We start from the raw sequence: 16,436 nt of genomic DNA, 5'->3' as shown, positions 1-16,436 counted from the left end.
TGATTTGTAACGTGGCCTGTATTGGACATCATCTAGAGAAGGTCGCCCCACATGCTCATCCAACACAGTTTTCCTCCGGCCATGACCACAAACATTGGCTCACGAGCCTTTGAATGGGCTCCTTACACCTTAGTCCTGAAACATCTGCACGAATTAGAACGTTTCATGTACATCATATGTAAATGAGGTGCTGGTGGGCCAGCGCTTGATTTCACGCACTGAGGCCGATTTCTTATATGCGCTAAAAGCTCTGCTTGTTTCAGACACAGAATTTGCACATCATTAAAGACTGTGTGTTCTTTTAAACGCAGCTTTGATGAATAAGTGCCAGTGTGTCTTTTTTGTTGTTCACACTGTCACACAAAAACAAAGGTGTCTCACATATGAATAAAAAGATCAGGGGCCGGATTCACGAAAGCTTTCTTAGGAAAAAACCCGTGAAGGTTCTTACGACAAACACTAAGAGGTTCATAAGAACGTTCCTAAATGTAATTCTCGAAAAACACAAACTTCTCTGAAGATAATCTTAATTGTTTTTTTAAAACAAGTACCCCGTACCATAAACAATGCAAGATGCATTCTGAATTTGTATTGTGTTATTTCCATTGTTTAGTTTAATCCGCTCAGAGGAGCAAAATGGGGGGAAAAACATCAAACCCAGCGTTCAAAAAAATTTAGCAAACAAGAACAAGAGATGATGGTGGAAGAAACAGACAACAGAGAAAAAAATCCTCACTGGAAATATGAACATTATGGGGTGACAGACGAGGATGGACAGGAGGAGCAAAGACAGTGTCCGTGATAAATTTAGAGGCTGACCTTGTCGACTCTTACAGCTGTGAGAACAATGTTTTCAAGAATAACACTTGTTCTTAGAGTTGTTTTTAAGACAATAGTTAAGAAAAAAATAAGATCATTCTTAAGAAGTTATCTGAATAAGAATTTCTCATAACTTTTTTCTTTAGAATGAAGTAAAAAACAAAAAAAAACAAAACAAAACAAAACAAAAAAAAACCACATTTAAGAAGATTTTCTTTCTTAAAACATTTCATGAAACTGGCCCCTGATTTGGGCCACTTTTACCTGCAGTGCGAACTCAGCCATAGTGTCTCTACAATAAACCACTTCACATCAAACCACTCAGAATGTTGTTGTCTCAATGATTGAATCATGTGGAAATTTAGAAAATTTGGTGGAATTCCCCTTTAATAATGAGCTGAATCAGGGGAGTATATCTGTATCTCTGTTAGCCAGATAATTTAACCCCAAAATGAGCACCGCCCAACAGGAATGATCCTTACTTCATCTTCATCATCTACTGGGTACGGTTGACTTTTGGTCTGCTTTGTGCTCCCCCCACCCCCCCCACCCCGCCACGTATGCTGGGGTGGGCAGAACCTGAAGCGGCTCCTGCTTCATAAGGCATTGTTTAGCTTGACTTTATGCGCAGGAAGACAAAAGCTTCAGGGTCCTCACGATTCCATCAGCGTGGACCCTTTTTGTTCAGAGACCAGAAACAGATCATTCTCACAGTGTGGATAAGCGGAAGCTGTTTTGAAAGGGAATTCCACCAAGTTTTCAAAATTTCTAAAATTTTTGCATAATTAAATTATTAAGCTGTAAAGTCATTCAGAGTGGTCTGGGGTGAAACGCTCTGTTCTAGAGAAACTTACTGAGTCAGAACTGTTCACAGTGGTGGTGATAGGAACCAGACATCCACCTCTAAAAGCTCTCTCACAGAAAGTCATTACATGAAATGGTTATGAAGACACTGCCTGATGTCAGACATGTTTTTCAGATATTTTTTAGAAGATTTTGGACAGAATATGTCTTTACAGCTGTACAATGAGCACACATGTAGGTTCATTTGTCATTCTGGATAGTATAATAGTATAAAATGGCTATATTATTGTACGGTGCCTTCTGGTTCCTATCACTACCACTGTCCAGGAATCTTGAGTCGATCAGTTTCCCTGCAGTGCACCATTTCACATTAAACCGCTCTGAATTATGCAGAAATTTTGCAAAAGAAAATTAGTGGAACTCCCCCGTAAGTGTAAAACGTGCTTGAGTAAAAGGTAATAAAACCAGAGCAGGTGCGCCTTGGCAAAGCGAGGAAGCCTTATCCGAGCTACGTTACTTTTAGTATTCCTATCTTTAAATACAATATATTACATTCTATTACGGTCACAGTTTACAATGCAGTGTCTAGCGGTATTCCTACTTCTTTGTCCTCATTCATTATAAATACATCAGTGTCTTCGTGTCCACGTCTAGAGCCCAAAAGCTTCTCAAACGAGACGCAATCTGCCTCCTCAACAGCCTCCGAACTGTGTCTTTTATAAAGCAGATGCGAACCAATACATGTTTCAGTTGCACTTGCTCTGCTTACTATGCAATTCAAGAGCAAAAAGCACTGGGAACACTTAAAATGACTACAGCGTACATGACGGTGAATGTGTGTCGATGCTGACAGAAAAAGGCATAAAGGTTAACCTACAAAGATTTGCATTATAGCAATATGACAAAGGACGTCCATAAAACGCAGCCTAGTAATGCAGGACTGACCGAGCAGCAAATGATTGTCACTTAAGTTTTAGTGGGACTGCCCAGCGCAAGGGCTGCACGAGAGATAAAGGAAGATGAAGAGAGCGCGAGAAAGGCTTTAGTGCCAGGATGGCTTCAGTCACAGGCAAAAACTACAGCAGGGCACTAAATGCTGAACCGAACCAACACTGACCGCACTGGGCCAACGATAAGATGACTGAAAACATGAAAAAGTGTCTTTAGTGTTTCTAAAGAGGGATAAAGAAGGATGTTTCGTCAGGCTGACTTTCTTTCCAAAATCTACTGTGGTAGTGTAGCAGTCTGGAGGATACCAGGATTAGTGTCTTAGAATCTATCCAGTGTTGTCCGTTCACTCTTGTGTGGTGAGATTGTCTGGAAAAACGACGTTTAAAAACGTTGAAGAGTCTCAAAGTCCAAAATGCTGATCCAGGATCAGCTCCCCTATGACTAAGTAGTCTAATTTGAACAGCAGAACTTCTTAAGTGATTTGGATGATCACACTGCACTGGCTCTCCATTATGGGTAGCGATTCTGAGGCGTGTTGATGCATAAATCTTTACGCTGGCCGGGGGGTCTATATGAGTCTCTGAGACCAGGTACAAAACAAGCCCCAGCGCAAATGTTGAGGTTTCAGTCCGATACAGCCCACAAAACCGGCTTTGCTTGTATTGCACGGCCGCTGTCCGGTCTGATGCTGTCAGTCAGAGTCATAAAAGAAAGGGGGATGTAAAACTGGATTCACAAAATATTGCAGAGAATGATCAGAAGGTCTTGGAGAAGAGCAAGGGTGCAGATCCAGGATCAGTGTTTCCTACAGAGGCGATGGGGGAGCTGTTCCTAGACCAGCAAGATGAACATCCAGGACCGTAATACAGACACCACTGCCAGCATCTGTGGGGTCCTGCTAGAAGGGCTTTCGCTCTGTTCCTGGGGGCTCAGCAGTCCGGCTTGCCCTTCTCCAAGGAGCTGTGGATTTTGTCTAGAGTCTTTTTGATGCGCAGGGCCGTGAGGCGAGCCGATGGGTTCTGGTACCAGCACTCCTTCATCAGCTTCACCAGAGCAGACAGCGTCTATGAGACACAAGCAAATATACAGGCTCTGTGAGGTTCTAACCAGTCTAATGCTGTGTTCACATGTTGGTGGCGACAAACCGGATATTCTATTGTTCTCAATGCAATGGAGCCGTGAGGGATAATTCGGCCAGTACCAACGTTCAGTTTTCCCAACCTTTGCCGTCCACCACAGCAGTTTATAAAGCTATAGCATGTACCCTAATACACTGTTAGAAATAAAGGTTCTGTGCAGATACATTTTTCACTCATTAAGGTACAAACAATGTAAATTTATCCAGAAAATTACAACAGTGGTTTTGAGGTCCAGTTGTGCACCTTAACTAAGTTTCTCCTGGGTGAAAAGTACATATTTGTACCTTTTTATAACCCAATGCTTTAAAACAGAACAGTAAAATAAAAAGCCTGGAGACGAGACGGGGTGTGTGGAGTTGACACAACTTAGAAAATATTATTTCAGTGGATTATGGTACAGTTATGTTCCCTTTAGGGTACCACCCCAGTGAGGGGTACTGCCCCAGAGACAGTTTATACCTTTATTTCTGAGAGTTTGAAGTGATACGTACAGGATCAGAGAACCAGCGGTTGGGGATGAATGGCCTCTGCTGCTCCACGCACACCACTTTACGCATGTCCTCGAAGCTGGGGTCATTAGGCACCAGGTCATAGAATGGAGGCTTGTACTCCTCCACAATCCCTACAACAGACATTGGACAGTTATTCACCAAACTGGTTCAATCACCAACAGCCGTATATTGCCAAACCACTGAAAATGAACAGGATGTGGGGGGGCAGCCTTTTTTTTTATATTTTCATATTTCTGAAGTGACTGAATGGTCTTAAAAGGTGTTCATCCCACCCAAACGCCTGTTCGTTTCATGGAACTGACCGTTGCTGTAAGTGCGGCGGGCGATCTCCCACAGCACCAGGCCAAAGGCCCAGATGTCCACCCTCTTGTAGGCATCGAAGCAGTCCGTCTGAATGGACTCATCCAGCACCTCGGGGGCCATGTAGCGCTTAGTGCCCACTTTGGGGTTATTCCCCACATTCAGCTGATTGTCTGCCTGAGAGTGAGTGACCGCCAGGCCTGGAAAGAAGAAGAGGAAGTTTGAGAAATGAATGAAAGGACTGAATAAAGGCTAAAAATGTATGGGCACTGACCAAGAGCCTAAATAAAAATTTTACATCATGTTACAATGTTAGCGTAATACTTATGAAAAATGTTCCCATAGTCTCTACAGAATAGACGGATCAACACTGTACAATGAAAAAACCATCTAGACCAGGGACCAAATCTATAAGGACGATTGCAGCCAATATTGGCAACTCATGGGTTTTACTGATAATTAGTGACTTTACAAACTATGAGTTTATTTATGTCATTTAAGAAATAAGACAGTTTAGAACTGACAACCGTGTCTGCCAGGCACTGTTTAACTAAATCTACTGGAGTATAAATTTAAAATGTAAAAAACAAACATAATATTACATAAGCTGATATTGAATGTTTAGCTGACATTGGCTAAAATCCTCAAAATCGTCAGGCACTAGTGAAATTTTTATTAAAAAAACGCTGAAGCGCTGGGCAGGTGGGGCCACTAACCGAGGTCCGCGATGCAGCAGCGCAGGTCCTTCTTCACCAGGATGTTCTTGCTCTTCAGGTCGCGGTGGGCGATGGCCGGTTTACCCTCGGTGCCGAAAATCTCCGTGTGCAGGTGAACGAGGCCGCTGGCCACCGAGGCGGCCATCTGCAGGCCGTCAGACATGTCCACGGCCACCCGCTGCAGGTAATCGTACAGTGAACCGTTCTCATGGTAATGCGTGATCAGCCACAGCTGAGTGCTGGAGTTCCGTGAGGTCATGTCCGACGCCATGAACCCTGAGTGTGGGATGTTTAAAGGATGTTAAAACATTGAATGCTTCAGTTTCAGTGCTGTAGGAATTTTAAAGGGGCGTTCTGGTCAAAATGAGAAATGTAACCACTGCTGCATCTTCCTACTCACCTCCGACAGTGGCGCCACAACAGTCCTGAGAGTGAAATTTTCTAATTTAAAAACTAGGAAAAAACATTTTTTAAGATGTATCTTGAAGATGGGTGGAATTTTTGAAAAACAAGAAGTGCTTTGGGGGCGATTTTTAGGGTGGGCTGTTTAAAATGTTTTTTTTTCTGCTAGATTGTTGAAGCAAGTGGAAGCAAGACAGCTAATGCTACTGCTAAGAAGTCGAATATCACGTCTGTGTTTGTTAGCCTCTACATCAGTACCTTTCTTTATCGCTATGTAGGGTATTTCCAATGGTTGTATGACATATTTGTGCATTTGCATAACGCATGCTGTGTATTCTGATGAGAAATACACAGATACACAGATCTGATTGGCGTAACATGATATCTACAACGCATGTGATTGGTCTGTGAGTGTCCCGGGCCCCTAAAGCTACCGTAAAGACTAGAACAGTTACGCCGACTAAAATAGGACCACCCCATCGAAATTAAATAATTCCCCATAGTTTATCCGTTATAGGTCCAGGTCCACATAGGACAGCGTCTGGGTCCGGACTCGGACCGCGGTCCGCCTATTAGTGACCTCTGATGTATACCATGAAAATGAACAAATTAAATAATATTTTCTGGCCTAAAACTCCCTTTTTAAAACTTTATACTTTTGAACTGATACCTTCAAAGCTACTCCAGCCTTTTAGTTTTAGCACACAACCTGAGTTAGCAGGAGTTCTCCACTTAATACATTTTTTATTCTGTGCTTGGGTTGATCTATGAACTGTGCCCTGGAAACTTGATGTATTTCACCCACAATTTATGAGACCCAGTGAAAGAGTGGAAAAAAGAAAAAAGGAAATATGCCTCACCTAATATGTTTTCATGCCGCAGTAGAACAGTGTTGTAGATCTCCGTTTCCCGAAACCAGGACTTCTCGTCTCTGGAGGAGAAGATTTTCACAGCCACGTTCTCTCCCTGCCACTGTCCCCTCCACACCTCCCCGTATCGCCCTTTTCCTGGGAAAAGAAGAGAAAACAACACTGTTCATATAGAAATCAGAGAGCAAGCCACTGGCTCTGAAAGAAGCAGCTGATATTAGTGGTTGGGTACTGGGGATCTAGATTTCAGATGAATGCAACAGCAGTCTGCCCCACTAACCGACACACTCCACCAGGCTGATCTGACGGGCCACCGTCCTCTGCACCAGGAAGGGCAGCCCAGACCCACTGCCAGATGTGCAGGAGTGATCAAGTAGATCCTACAAATCAAAAATGACAACCGTTACACGTCAAGAAAACAAATTAAAGGCACACCGAGTAATATGTTTGCGCCTTTGTGCCAGTAGGTTATACAAATATTTAAATATGTCTTGAAAATTACTTTAGTGTATTCATAATAACCTTTTAGTTATGGTTTCACTACTAATGATCTATTAAGGTCTGACTTAATAATGCAAAACAAAGATATTTTAAAAAAAGAGAGTTTAAAAAACACACTACCTCTACCGTAACTGCAGTTCATCAACCAATACATAGACAGAAGTATGAACAAAATTCAGGCTTGAAAATGGCTGTATGACCCTTTTTACCTATGCAACGTTTATGTACTTTTGCCCATTGTTGTAGACAACCAGGGCTGCCCTGAACTGCATTTTACAGGATTTAAATACTTGCCAAACGAGTAACTCGAATGCTCATTCTCAAAATCACCCTTAAATTCAAGTTTGAAGCTTTTTTTTTTTAGTTGTTTATCTGACAAAACAGATACGTTTGTATATTTTAACGTTTTTAAAATACATTGTTTGATGCAGCAATTGTGATTAGGACTTCCTCAAAATATCTGCTGTTTGTGCTAGCAAGTTTTAATTAGAAGTGAAAGACAGAAAAACAGCTAATTTTCCCACCTCAAGTGGTTACACGACAGAGCTGAGCATCAGCTCATTTAAAATGACCCCACATGTGATTTCTTAGGCATATTTCTTCCTCTAGCCATGTGAAAAACAGCGCAGTTTGTTGCACTCTGAATTCGAGGCATCAACCAAATCAGCTATAACTTAAGATTTTTCATATATTAGCAGTAACTGTTCTATCTAAGGCTAAAATTTATTTCAGGCTACAATTTTTATGGCTTAAAAAGGATGAAGCTTCCAAATACTAAACAGAGAAAAGACAACCAATGTAACAAACAAAAATGAGAGTCGTACAGTTTCAGAAATCACACAAGCAAGACTACTTATATTATAACTCAACATGGTTTAAGGCCCATGTGTAAAACACAAGGCCTGCAGGCCAAGTCAGGCCCGTGGTACAATCCTATTCGGCCCGCAAAATTATTTTAATTTTCTATTATAATTAGCTGGGCACCGCAGTCCGCAATATGCACTATAACATACTGTGTGCCCCGACCCCCTTCCTCCACAACGATCTATGAGTCCGCGGTTACCCAAAAAGAAAAGATGCCTGGTGTCTAGTTCAAGCAAATAGGCAGTTTCCAAAAACCTACCTTCTGGGGATATTTAAAGTGGCTTAACAGTTCCCTGTAGCTAATGTAGCCTATAAAGTGGCTTAACAGCTAATGTAGCCTATTGTTTTATATAAAACTTTTTTTTTTTACTTAAAATGATTTTTGAATAGTTTAAGTATCCAGTGCTTATTTTGCTGTTGCAGGTTTGGCATATTTTGAATAAAAAATGGCCAGTTGGGGTCATGGCACAATGTTAAGTAAAAATGAAATAAAACACAGCTGACCCACAGATTTGTTGAGCACTTTACTATGGCCTTTTTAGTGGTTGAGTCTGACACCCCTGGTTTAAAGTAGGCACAATGCTAATTAGCAAACATGAGCTTCCATTACTTTTTAGCCTATATTAGCCTTGTGGCTCTAGTAAAAAGACTAAAGAAACAAACTTCTGACACCAAACACGGAAGGCTAATCTCGTACCGCCAAGGTGCTGTCTCCCACGTTGGGAGCGATGAGGCCGTCAATGGCGCCCTGCTCCGGATCAAACTCGTGCAGTCTCTCCAGGCGGCCTGGATGGAGCCTGCGGCAGACCAGCACTGCCAGAGTGGCCAGCAGGGCCAGCACTACGAAGGGTCCCAGTACAAAAAGCACCAGGGTCTCCACACGGTAGCGCACAGGCTCCCCCTCTGGACCTGATCACAGAAGCACATGTAGTCAACTGGAGCTTTTGTCAAGAGTACAATGTTCAATCGCTGGGATTATCAAAAATTATTTCAGCACAGATGATACCAAAAAATTAGGATGCAACAATTAGAGTGGAAGCCATATCGATACCGTACTGCTATCTACTCCAATACTGGCACTTAAATGTGGTATCGGCGAAGGGGACCTTAACACCCCAGTGGCGTAGGCTGACAAGCAGCAGCAAAAATGATCATTGACATTACAAAATAATCTTCTGCATGTTGCATGTAATTACAAATTTTCACCAGAGAGGTCTCCAAATCCCCAACAATGATTATTATATGAATTAGTTGCTGCATCTACATGGAATTGATTCCTATTGCAGCAAATTAAGGACATGCTTAGTTTGAGAAGACAATATCTTGCACTCAAGTGATTCTTACTCTTGGGCAGCAGCTGCAGCAGTGACTCCACCGAGGCGTTGACGTTGCACATTGGCTGAGAGCAGCACTCCACTACATGACTGGCCGAGGGGGCAGCCGAGCAGGTCATCCGCCTGCTCTCTGGGCCAATCAAACACCCGCGCCTGAACGAGGGTACATCGTTGCTAACGGTCACGGAGGCATAGCACTGGTCTCCCTTACACTGCTGCGACATGCAGTCACTGCCCACGCACACACAGTCAATGGACCCATCTGGACATACAAACAAACATAGAAGAAACAAAGCAATCAATATAGGAAGATGGAACCGAATTGAATGACGCAAATACTTATAGATAAGTGTCTTCCTGACAGATAATTGAGGCTGTTTTCTTCCTCTCTCCTGCTTCCATTTTCCTGGTTTACAGATTAGAAAGCAAAGTTGAGAGAGCCTCTAAGATACGCCTAAATTTTTTGTTTTAATACTGTTTGCGAGGCTCTTGTGAGACATCTGTTGGCACATGGTAAAATACCCTACAGAAGGTGGGGATTCATAGCTACAGAATGCAGTGCATACAGTGAATACTTACCTTCAGCTAAAGTCTGCAACGCCTGGAGCAGCAGGAGGAAAATGACTCGGGTGCAGCAATGACCCATTTGGTTCACTGCACTAGAAAAGAGACACGAAGTGTTAGAAATGCACATGCTTAGCCTAGATCCACAACCTGCGAGGGGATTGTCTGCTGAACTACAGTGCACTGTGAGACATCAACGAACAAATATAACTGTTAACGTCAATCTGAAATCAACTGAACCCGTTTTTCTTTGTTAGTTCATGTTACTGGTCATATTAAGCATGATTAAGTATTATCAACATTGTTGTTTTACCATAATGTTTAATTACAAGGTAATGACTTTTGCTCTGCTTCTAGAACATCTCTTATGGTGATGTCACCATGCAACAGTGGGTGGGGAAAAATGTTTGTTTATTTGATGTTTGTTATTAACACCTTTAGAGGGCAGCGGTGAGTAATGTTTGTTTTTTTACCTTTGTTGACACCTTTAGAGGGCGGCGGTGAGTAATGTTTTTTATTTGGTGTTTTTATTAATAACACTAGAGAGCAGCAGTAAGTAAAGTTTGTTTATTTGATATTTGTTAACGCCTTTAGAGGGCGACAGTGAGTAATTGTTGATTTGATGTTGTTAAGGATACCTTTAGAGGGCGACAGTGAGTAATGTCTGTTTATTTGATGTTTGTTAACACCTTTAGAGGGTGACGGTGAGTAACGTTTGATTATTTGAGCTCAAGCTCTATCTGTCATCAGTACAGAGCTACTGTGTTGACAGCTAATTGCAATTTTTTAGATGGAAATTAATTAGAGATGAGTTAGAATTTCAAACATTAAGAGTCATGAAAGTTTAAAAAAAATCGGACAGTAAATCAGAATTTTTGATATGCAAATTAGCTTCTCAGAAATGTTATACATCATAGGAACCATGAGATATACTCCACCAGAGGGCAGTGAAGAGCCTGCATGTGACATTTTGGTCAGAGCTTCTAATTTATTTGGCCTAAGAAGGAAACATAGAAAGACTGTAGCCAGTCACTCGAATTTGCGCTCTCCGATATCCTCTAAACTGGTGTCCATTTTAGCATCAGTTAGCTAGAACCAAGCCTTTTCTGTGCTGTCTGGCATGTTTGACCTGCTAACCAAGCTATAGTTAGCTTAGCCAAAACACTACAGTCCCAAACACCACAAAACAGGTTCTATTCCAGCTTTCTGTCACTCCAACACCACTCACAGGACTTTTGTTCTCTCAGACGTTAGTTTTTATCATCTACACTTGAGCAGCAATGCTTTTACAACACTTACAACACTGGAATATTTGGAGACTGTTTAAAAGGTATTAATAATAGATTTGCATTTCATCATGCATTTGTTTTATTAGGTCAGGTAAGGATGCACTGGTGTGAAAACTGAAGATAATTGGCCCATATTTCATTCATTAGTGATGAGCACCCAATAAATAATGATTCACATGTCATCCCATTTGTAATAAATATCAATCAGATGGCGGTGCAGGCTGAGGATCTGAACCAAGTTTCAGGCTGTTCGGACAGAGCCAGCGCAGGCTGGTACCCGGGCACAGTCTCCATGGCAACCAGGAAGCAAAGGGCCTGCCGCCGAATGACATGAAAGCGACTGGAGCGGAGCAGTGCGTCACAAAAAGATAGAAATGGTTGATTTGGGGGGTGGAGGGGCACCATCAAGCTTTTATGTGGATAGATTTCATCATTCACTCAGAACACAGCGCAATTATTGTCCCAGTCTCTCGCCAAATTGATTCCTTACACATTAGAGCCAAGTGGACTGTAATTCCTGGTGGTTTCTCAGTATGTCGGAACAAAAAGCCTGAATATTTCTGGCGGGCGAGGAAGACGGACCTGCGACGCGGTCACACTTATGAAACAGTAAAACCATCTGGGAACAATTTAAAGCACTTAAAGTCTCAACACCTGGACCCATTTTTGATGCTTATTCAGTGATTGATGCTCGTGCTGAGAAGCAAATTCGGATGGAGGGAAAACAACACCTGTGCATGCAAAGATAACAAGTCGAATTAAGCAGATCGTCTTACTGGTACAAATCCTGATGTGACTCTCAACACCGCCTTTATACATCTGCATAGCCACCAGGCCTCACCAGCACAGTCATCGTCTGAAAATGAAAGGTAGAGAAGCGTTACTGGAGCTGTGTCTTCTTTCCCACAAATATTCATCTAAATCGTCCTTGCAGATGATAGTCTGGTCCCTTTGGGTGATAAAACAGCAGGCACGAGTGAAGTGAATCATTATTCTTCATAATTCAATTATTAAGATGTAAACAAAGACATTCAGAGTGGTTTGTTTTGTAACAGTTTGTTCTATGGTCACAATTTTTCACTGTGGTGGTGATAAGAACCAGACGTCTATGAAGTTTATTGCTCCTCACAGAAGGTTATTACACAAAATGATTACAAATATTCTGTCTGATGCCTAAAGCATCGTTTTACAACAGAGCTTTACACTAAACATATATATCAGTGGCGGCGAGGTACACGCAGGGCGCTAAAAGGCACTATAATCCCCCAGGAAAACATTGAAACAATTTTTCAGCTTTACCACTACTGTACTACTCTTACCATTGCATTTACCCTCAGGTCATGTGTAGGGTTCAATGGACATGTTGGATTGAACATAAAATGGTGAACGGGACCCCTGGTTCCCATCACCATCACTGTAAATTGTAAATGTCTGCAAGTGTTTTCCTACACAAAACCATCACATATCAAACAAACTGTGAATGATTCTGTTTAAAAATCTAAACCCTGAAGTCTGCAGAAATTTTGAAAAATGGGTGGAATTGCCCTTTAATAGTAAGTGAGCCTTTTAGTGTTAACTTAGTTACTTAAGCTAAATATTGGCTACATATTAACGGCCACAAATGATCCTGAGCAGATTTTAAAAAACGTTTTCTTACATATTCTTACCAGTAGACAGGTAATAGGTCATATGGTTACGCTCTGTAATTAACTACTTTTAATTAAATAGCTATCTAGTAAACAAACAAACAAACAAACAAAAAACAGGCAGTACAAAAGACAAAGGAATAAAAGGACTCTTGCAACATGGTTAACGATACAGTGAACACGTTTCCTCAAAATACTGAGTTAGACGCTGAACAGTAGACACTTTAAAAAAGATGGTTCTTCAAGGGTTCTTTAGTAAAGGCAATGGTTCAATTTCTATATAGAACCATTTCACGCTTAAATGTTTTTTTCTGCAGGATGGAATGGTTCTTCAAATGGATGAGGGAATGTGTTAGATGGTCCTGCATAGACCCTTTTTGAAAATGGTTCTATGTAGCACCAAAAAGGGTCCTGCTGTTGTTACAATGTCAAGATTGTAACAGTAGAGGAACCCTTTTTGGTGCGATATAGAGGTTCCATATAGAACACATTCTCCATCAATCTGAAAAACCATCAATGCTAAGTATCATTTAAGCATGAAATGATTACATACAGAACTCAAGGTACTAAATAGAACCATTGTCTTTAATGAAGAACCACTGAAGAACCATCCTTTTTAAGAGTGCACATTCAAGCATGAAATGGTTTTATATAGAACTCAAGGTACTAAACAGAAACACTGTCTTTACTAAAGAACCGATGAAGAACCATTACACCATGCAAACAAATTAAGCGTGAAATGATTCTATATAGAACTGAAGGTACTAAATAGAACCATTGTCTTTGCCAAAGAGCCCTTAAAGAACCATTTTTTTAAAGAGTGTACATTCAAGCATGAAATGGTACTACCCAGAACTCAAGGTCCTAAACAGAACCGTCGTCTTTACTAAGAACCCACTGAAGATCCATCTTTAAAAGTGTACATTCAAGCATGAACTGGGGTTTATATAGAACTTGTGGTAATAAAGAGAAACACTATCTTTACTAAAGAACCCTTGAAGAACCATCTTTTTTTTTAATAGTGTGCATTTAAGCATGACATGGTTCTACATTGAACTCAAGGTACTAAACAGATTCATTGTCTTTAACAGAGAACCCGTGAAGAGTGTACATTTAAGCAAGAAATGGTTCTACGTAAAACCCACGGTAATAAATAGAACCACTGCATTTACTAAAGAACTCTTGAAGAACCATCTTTTTAAACGCGTACATTTAAGCACGAAATGATTCTATATGAAAAACCTGGTTCTAAACAGAACCACAGTCTTTACTAAAAAACCCTTGAAGAACCATCTTTTTTTAAGAATGCACATTTAAGCATGAAATGGTTCTATATAGAACTCCTGGTACTAAAGAGAACCACGGTCTTTACCAAAGACCCCTTACAGAACCATCTTTTTTAAGAGTGCACATTTAAGCACGAAATGGTTCTATATAGAACTCCTGGTTCTAAATAGAACCACTGCATTTACTAAAACCCCCTTGCAGCAGCATCTTTTTAAGTGCAGCGGTCTAAATGTGTGAATTTGTGGCTGTTTAACGGTCACGAACCTCAGAGAACGAAGTTATCTAGAGAAGTTAGCCAGCGCCGCTAATCGTCGCTAATAAGGAGCCGTTCCGTTAATAAAGCCTGTTAATATCTCGGTCTCACCTCCAGCACTGCCGGCTAACACAGTCTAACACAGTCCAACCCAGTCCAACACAGTCCAACCCAGTCCAACACAGTCCAACCCCAGCCAAACACTAAACATCCCGTAAACACCTCACACGGCTCGGTAATGTAGCGTTAGCGTTAGCCAGCCGTCGCTGCGCCCTAGACTGACTTAACCAGCTAGCCTAGCCTACAGCTAACTATATCCTAGTCCTGACTAGCTGCGGTTCACATTACTGCACAAATAACACACCTCCGAGTTTATTCTTACCTCAGCTAGAGAAACAGACACATTTTGTCCCAAATTTGTGAGCTCTGAGCCTTTTTGGGGAAAGGTTGGAGCTGCTTTGGCAGTTAGCAGATGGAGCGCCACCCACGGACACTGGACGGAGATCAGGGACAAAGACGTCACCGTAAACAACTTCGACGGAGGAGTGCATTGTGGGTATTGTAGTTCTGCTGCGGTACTAGCTGTGTGAAGGAAAAAGGAAGGTAAAAACGTTATTTTTAATTAAGTTAAACTTCAACAAACTGTCAAAAGTTTTACACAATTCAACAGCTGAAATGAAAGAGTCATTCAGAGCGGTTCGATGTGGAACGGTTTACTGTAGAGAAACGTATTGACTCCGATTTCTATACAGTGGTGGTGACAGGAAACAGGGGGCAACACAAAAAATGCAATTTCATTTATTATTCAAAGTGACCCGTGAACTTACAACGTTTTCTTACTTTTTTATGTAATGTTATTAAAAATTGGTAGAAAAAAATTGTTTTATTTGGGTACTATTTTGACTGATGCCTCTGCCACAAATGGATTTTTTTTTAAAATATGCTTTAGACCACAAACTTATTGGAAAGCAGACAAAAGTTGACAAGCACTAAGTGATCTATATAACCGTACTGAAAATACAGCCTTACCGGATCATGTAAGCTTTGTAACATCATACGCCATTATATGCCCCCACATGTACAAAATGGAGTTACAGAATAACTGAAATTGGGCCACCACCACATCAGTGTCACTGCAGTGCAGAGAATGATCCACCACCCAAATAGTACCTGCTCTGGGAGGGTCCTGACCATCGAAGAACAGGGCAACAAAGAGAAACAGATGGACTACAATCTGTAACTGTAGAACTACAAAGTGCTCTTATATAGTAAGTGGAGCTGGTAAAATGGACAATGAGTGTAGAGACAAGGAGGTGGTTTCAATGTTATGGCTGATCAGTGTATACACAAATGTTGGATAGGTTGTCTTGAATTCAATATTTTGTAGTCTATTAGTTTGAATGCAGTCAGAGATGTGAGTATATGTATCCTAGATTTTAAGAGGCCATTTAGGGTAACATTAAGAGTATTTCTGAGTGCCCTAATGCTGCGTTTTAATGCGTCAGGTGGTATTAGGCTCGTTTATATGATGTGCAGGTTCCTATGGTTTATGTTTGAGGTAAACAAAAAACATGGATGGGATGGTTGTTGGTTAAAATGGTCGTTGTAGCTCATTAGCTAGCTAGCATCTATTGCGATCTTACATTTTTTACCTGTTTTACCTGTTTAGATGTTAGCTAACTAGCTAATGAGCTACAACAAAAGCAAAACTGATAGAACACATAAGATGCTAATGAGCTAGCATCGATCATGTGATCTATCAGTTTTGGCCTGTTTTACAGACGTTAGCTAACTAGCTAATGAACTACAACAAGAGCTTTGATAGAACACATGAGCTAATGAGCTAGCACCTATCTTTTTACCTGTTTTACAAATGTTAGCTAACTAGCTAATGAGCTACAACAGAAGCAAAACTGACAGAACACATAGTAGATGCTAATGAACTAGCATTATCGGTGAGCTATCAGTTCTGGCCTTTTTTTACTGATGTTAGCCAACTAGCTAATGAGCTACAACAAAAACTCTGACAGAACACATGAGCTAATGAGCTAGCATATATTGTGATCTATTGATTTTACCCATTGTATTAGTGTTTTTGAACACAATGATTACATTGATAGCCTGTTCAGTTGTTTCCTCCACCGTGATGGAAATAACGTTAATGTCACAACTCGGCCAGTTTTGAT

General features: G+C 41.1%; 1 protein-coding gene across 2 annotated transcripts; it reads right to left on the bottom strand.

Moving 5' to 3' along the window:
- Positions 1 to 44: 44 nt before the first annotated feature.
- acvr1l (activin A receptor, type 1 like) lies at positions 45 to 14,782 on the bottom strand. 2 transcript variants are annotated; one of them, XM_036596141.1, is made up of 11 exons: positions 14,633 to 14,782; positions 11,841 to 11,920; positions 9,791 to 9,870; positions 9,222 to 9,473; positions 8,575 to 8,786; positions 6,793 to 6,892; positions 6,504 to 6,650; positions 5,242 to 5,517; positions 4,528 to 4,725; positions 4,205 to 4,335; positions 45 to 3,638 (listed from the first exon to the last, which is right to left on the bottom strand). In XM_036596141.1, the coding sequence occupies exons 3-11, from the start codon at positions 9,855 to 9,857 to the stop codon at positions 3,504 to 3,506; spliced, it is 1,518 nt and encodes a 505-aa protein (XP_036452034.1). In that variant the 5' UTR covers positions 9,858 to 9,870; positions 11,841 to 11,920; positions 14,633 to 14,782; the 3' UTR covers positions 45 to 3,503. The 2 variants fall into 2 exon arrangements, with proteins under 2 accessions (XP_036452034.1, XP_036452035.1); XM_036596142.1 differs by lacking the exon at positions 14,633 to 14,782 and adding an exon at positions 14,362 to 14,591.
- Between the last annotated feature and the right edge of the window lie 1,654 nt (positions 14,783 to 16,436).

The sequence above is a fragment of the Colossoma macropomum genome, unplaced genomic scaffold (genome assembly GCF_904425465.1).
Source record: "Colossoma macropomum unplaced genomic scaffold, Colossoma_macropomum, whole genome shotgun sequence".
NCBI lineage: Eukaryota > Metazoa > Chordata > Actinopteri > Characiformes > Serrasalmidae > Colossoma > Colossoma macropomum.
Note: the sequence above shows the minus strand (reverse complement) of the source record. Positions and strands in the feature narration are given on the sequence as shown.

What these genes read in the sequence shown, in the direction of transcription:
- acvr1l (XM_036596141.1), bottom strand. Translation starts at nt 9,857, where the DNA reads ATGGGTCATTGCTGCACCCGAGTCATTTTCCTCCTGCTGCTCCAGGCG. An exon ending in CAGCCTGGTGGAGTGTGTCG is followed by an intron (nt 6,651 to 6,792) that starts GTTAGTGGGGCA and finishes TTCTTTTCCCAG; the next exon opens with GAAAAGGGCGATACGGGGAG. An exon ending in CTGCTGCATCGCGGACCTCG is followed by an intron (nt 4,726 to 5,241) that starts GTTAGTGGCCCC and finishes TCTTCTTTCCAG; the next exon opens with GCCTGGCGGTCACTCACTCT.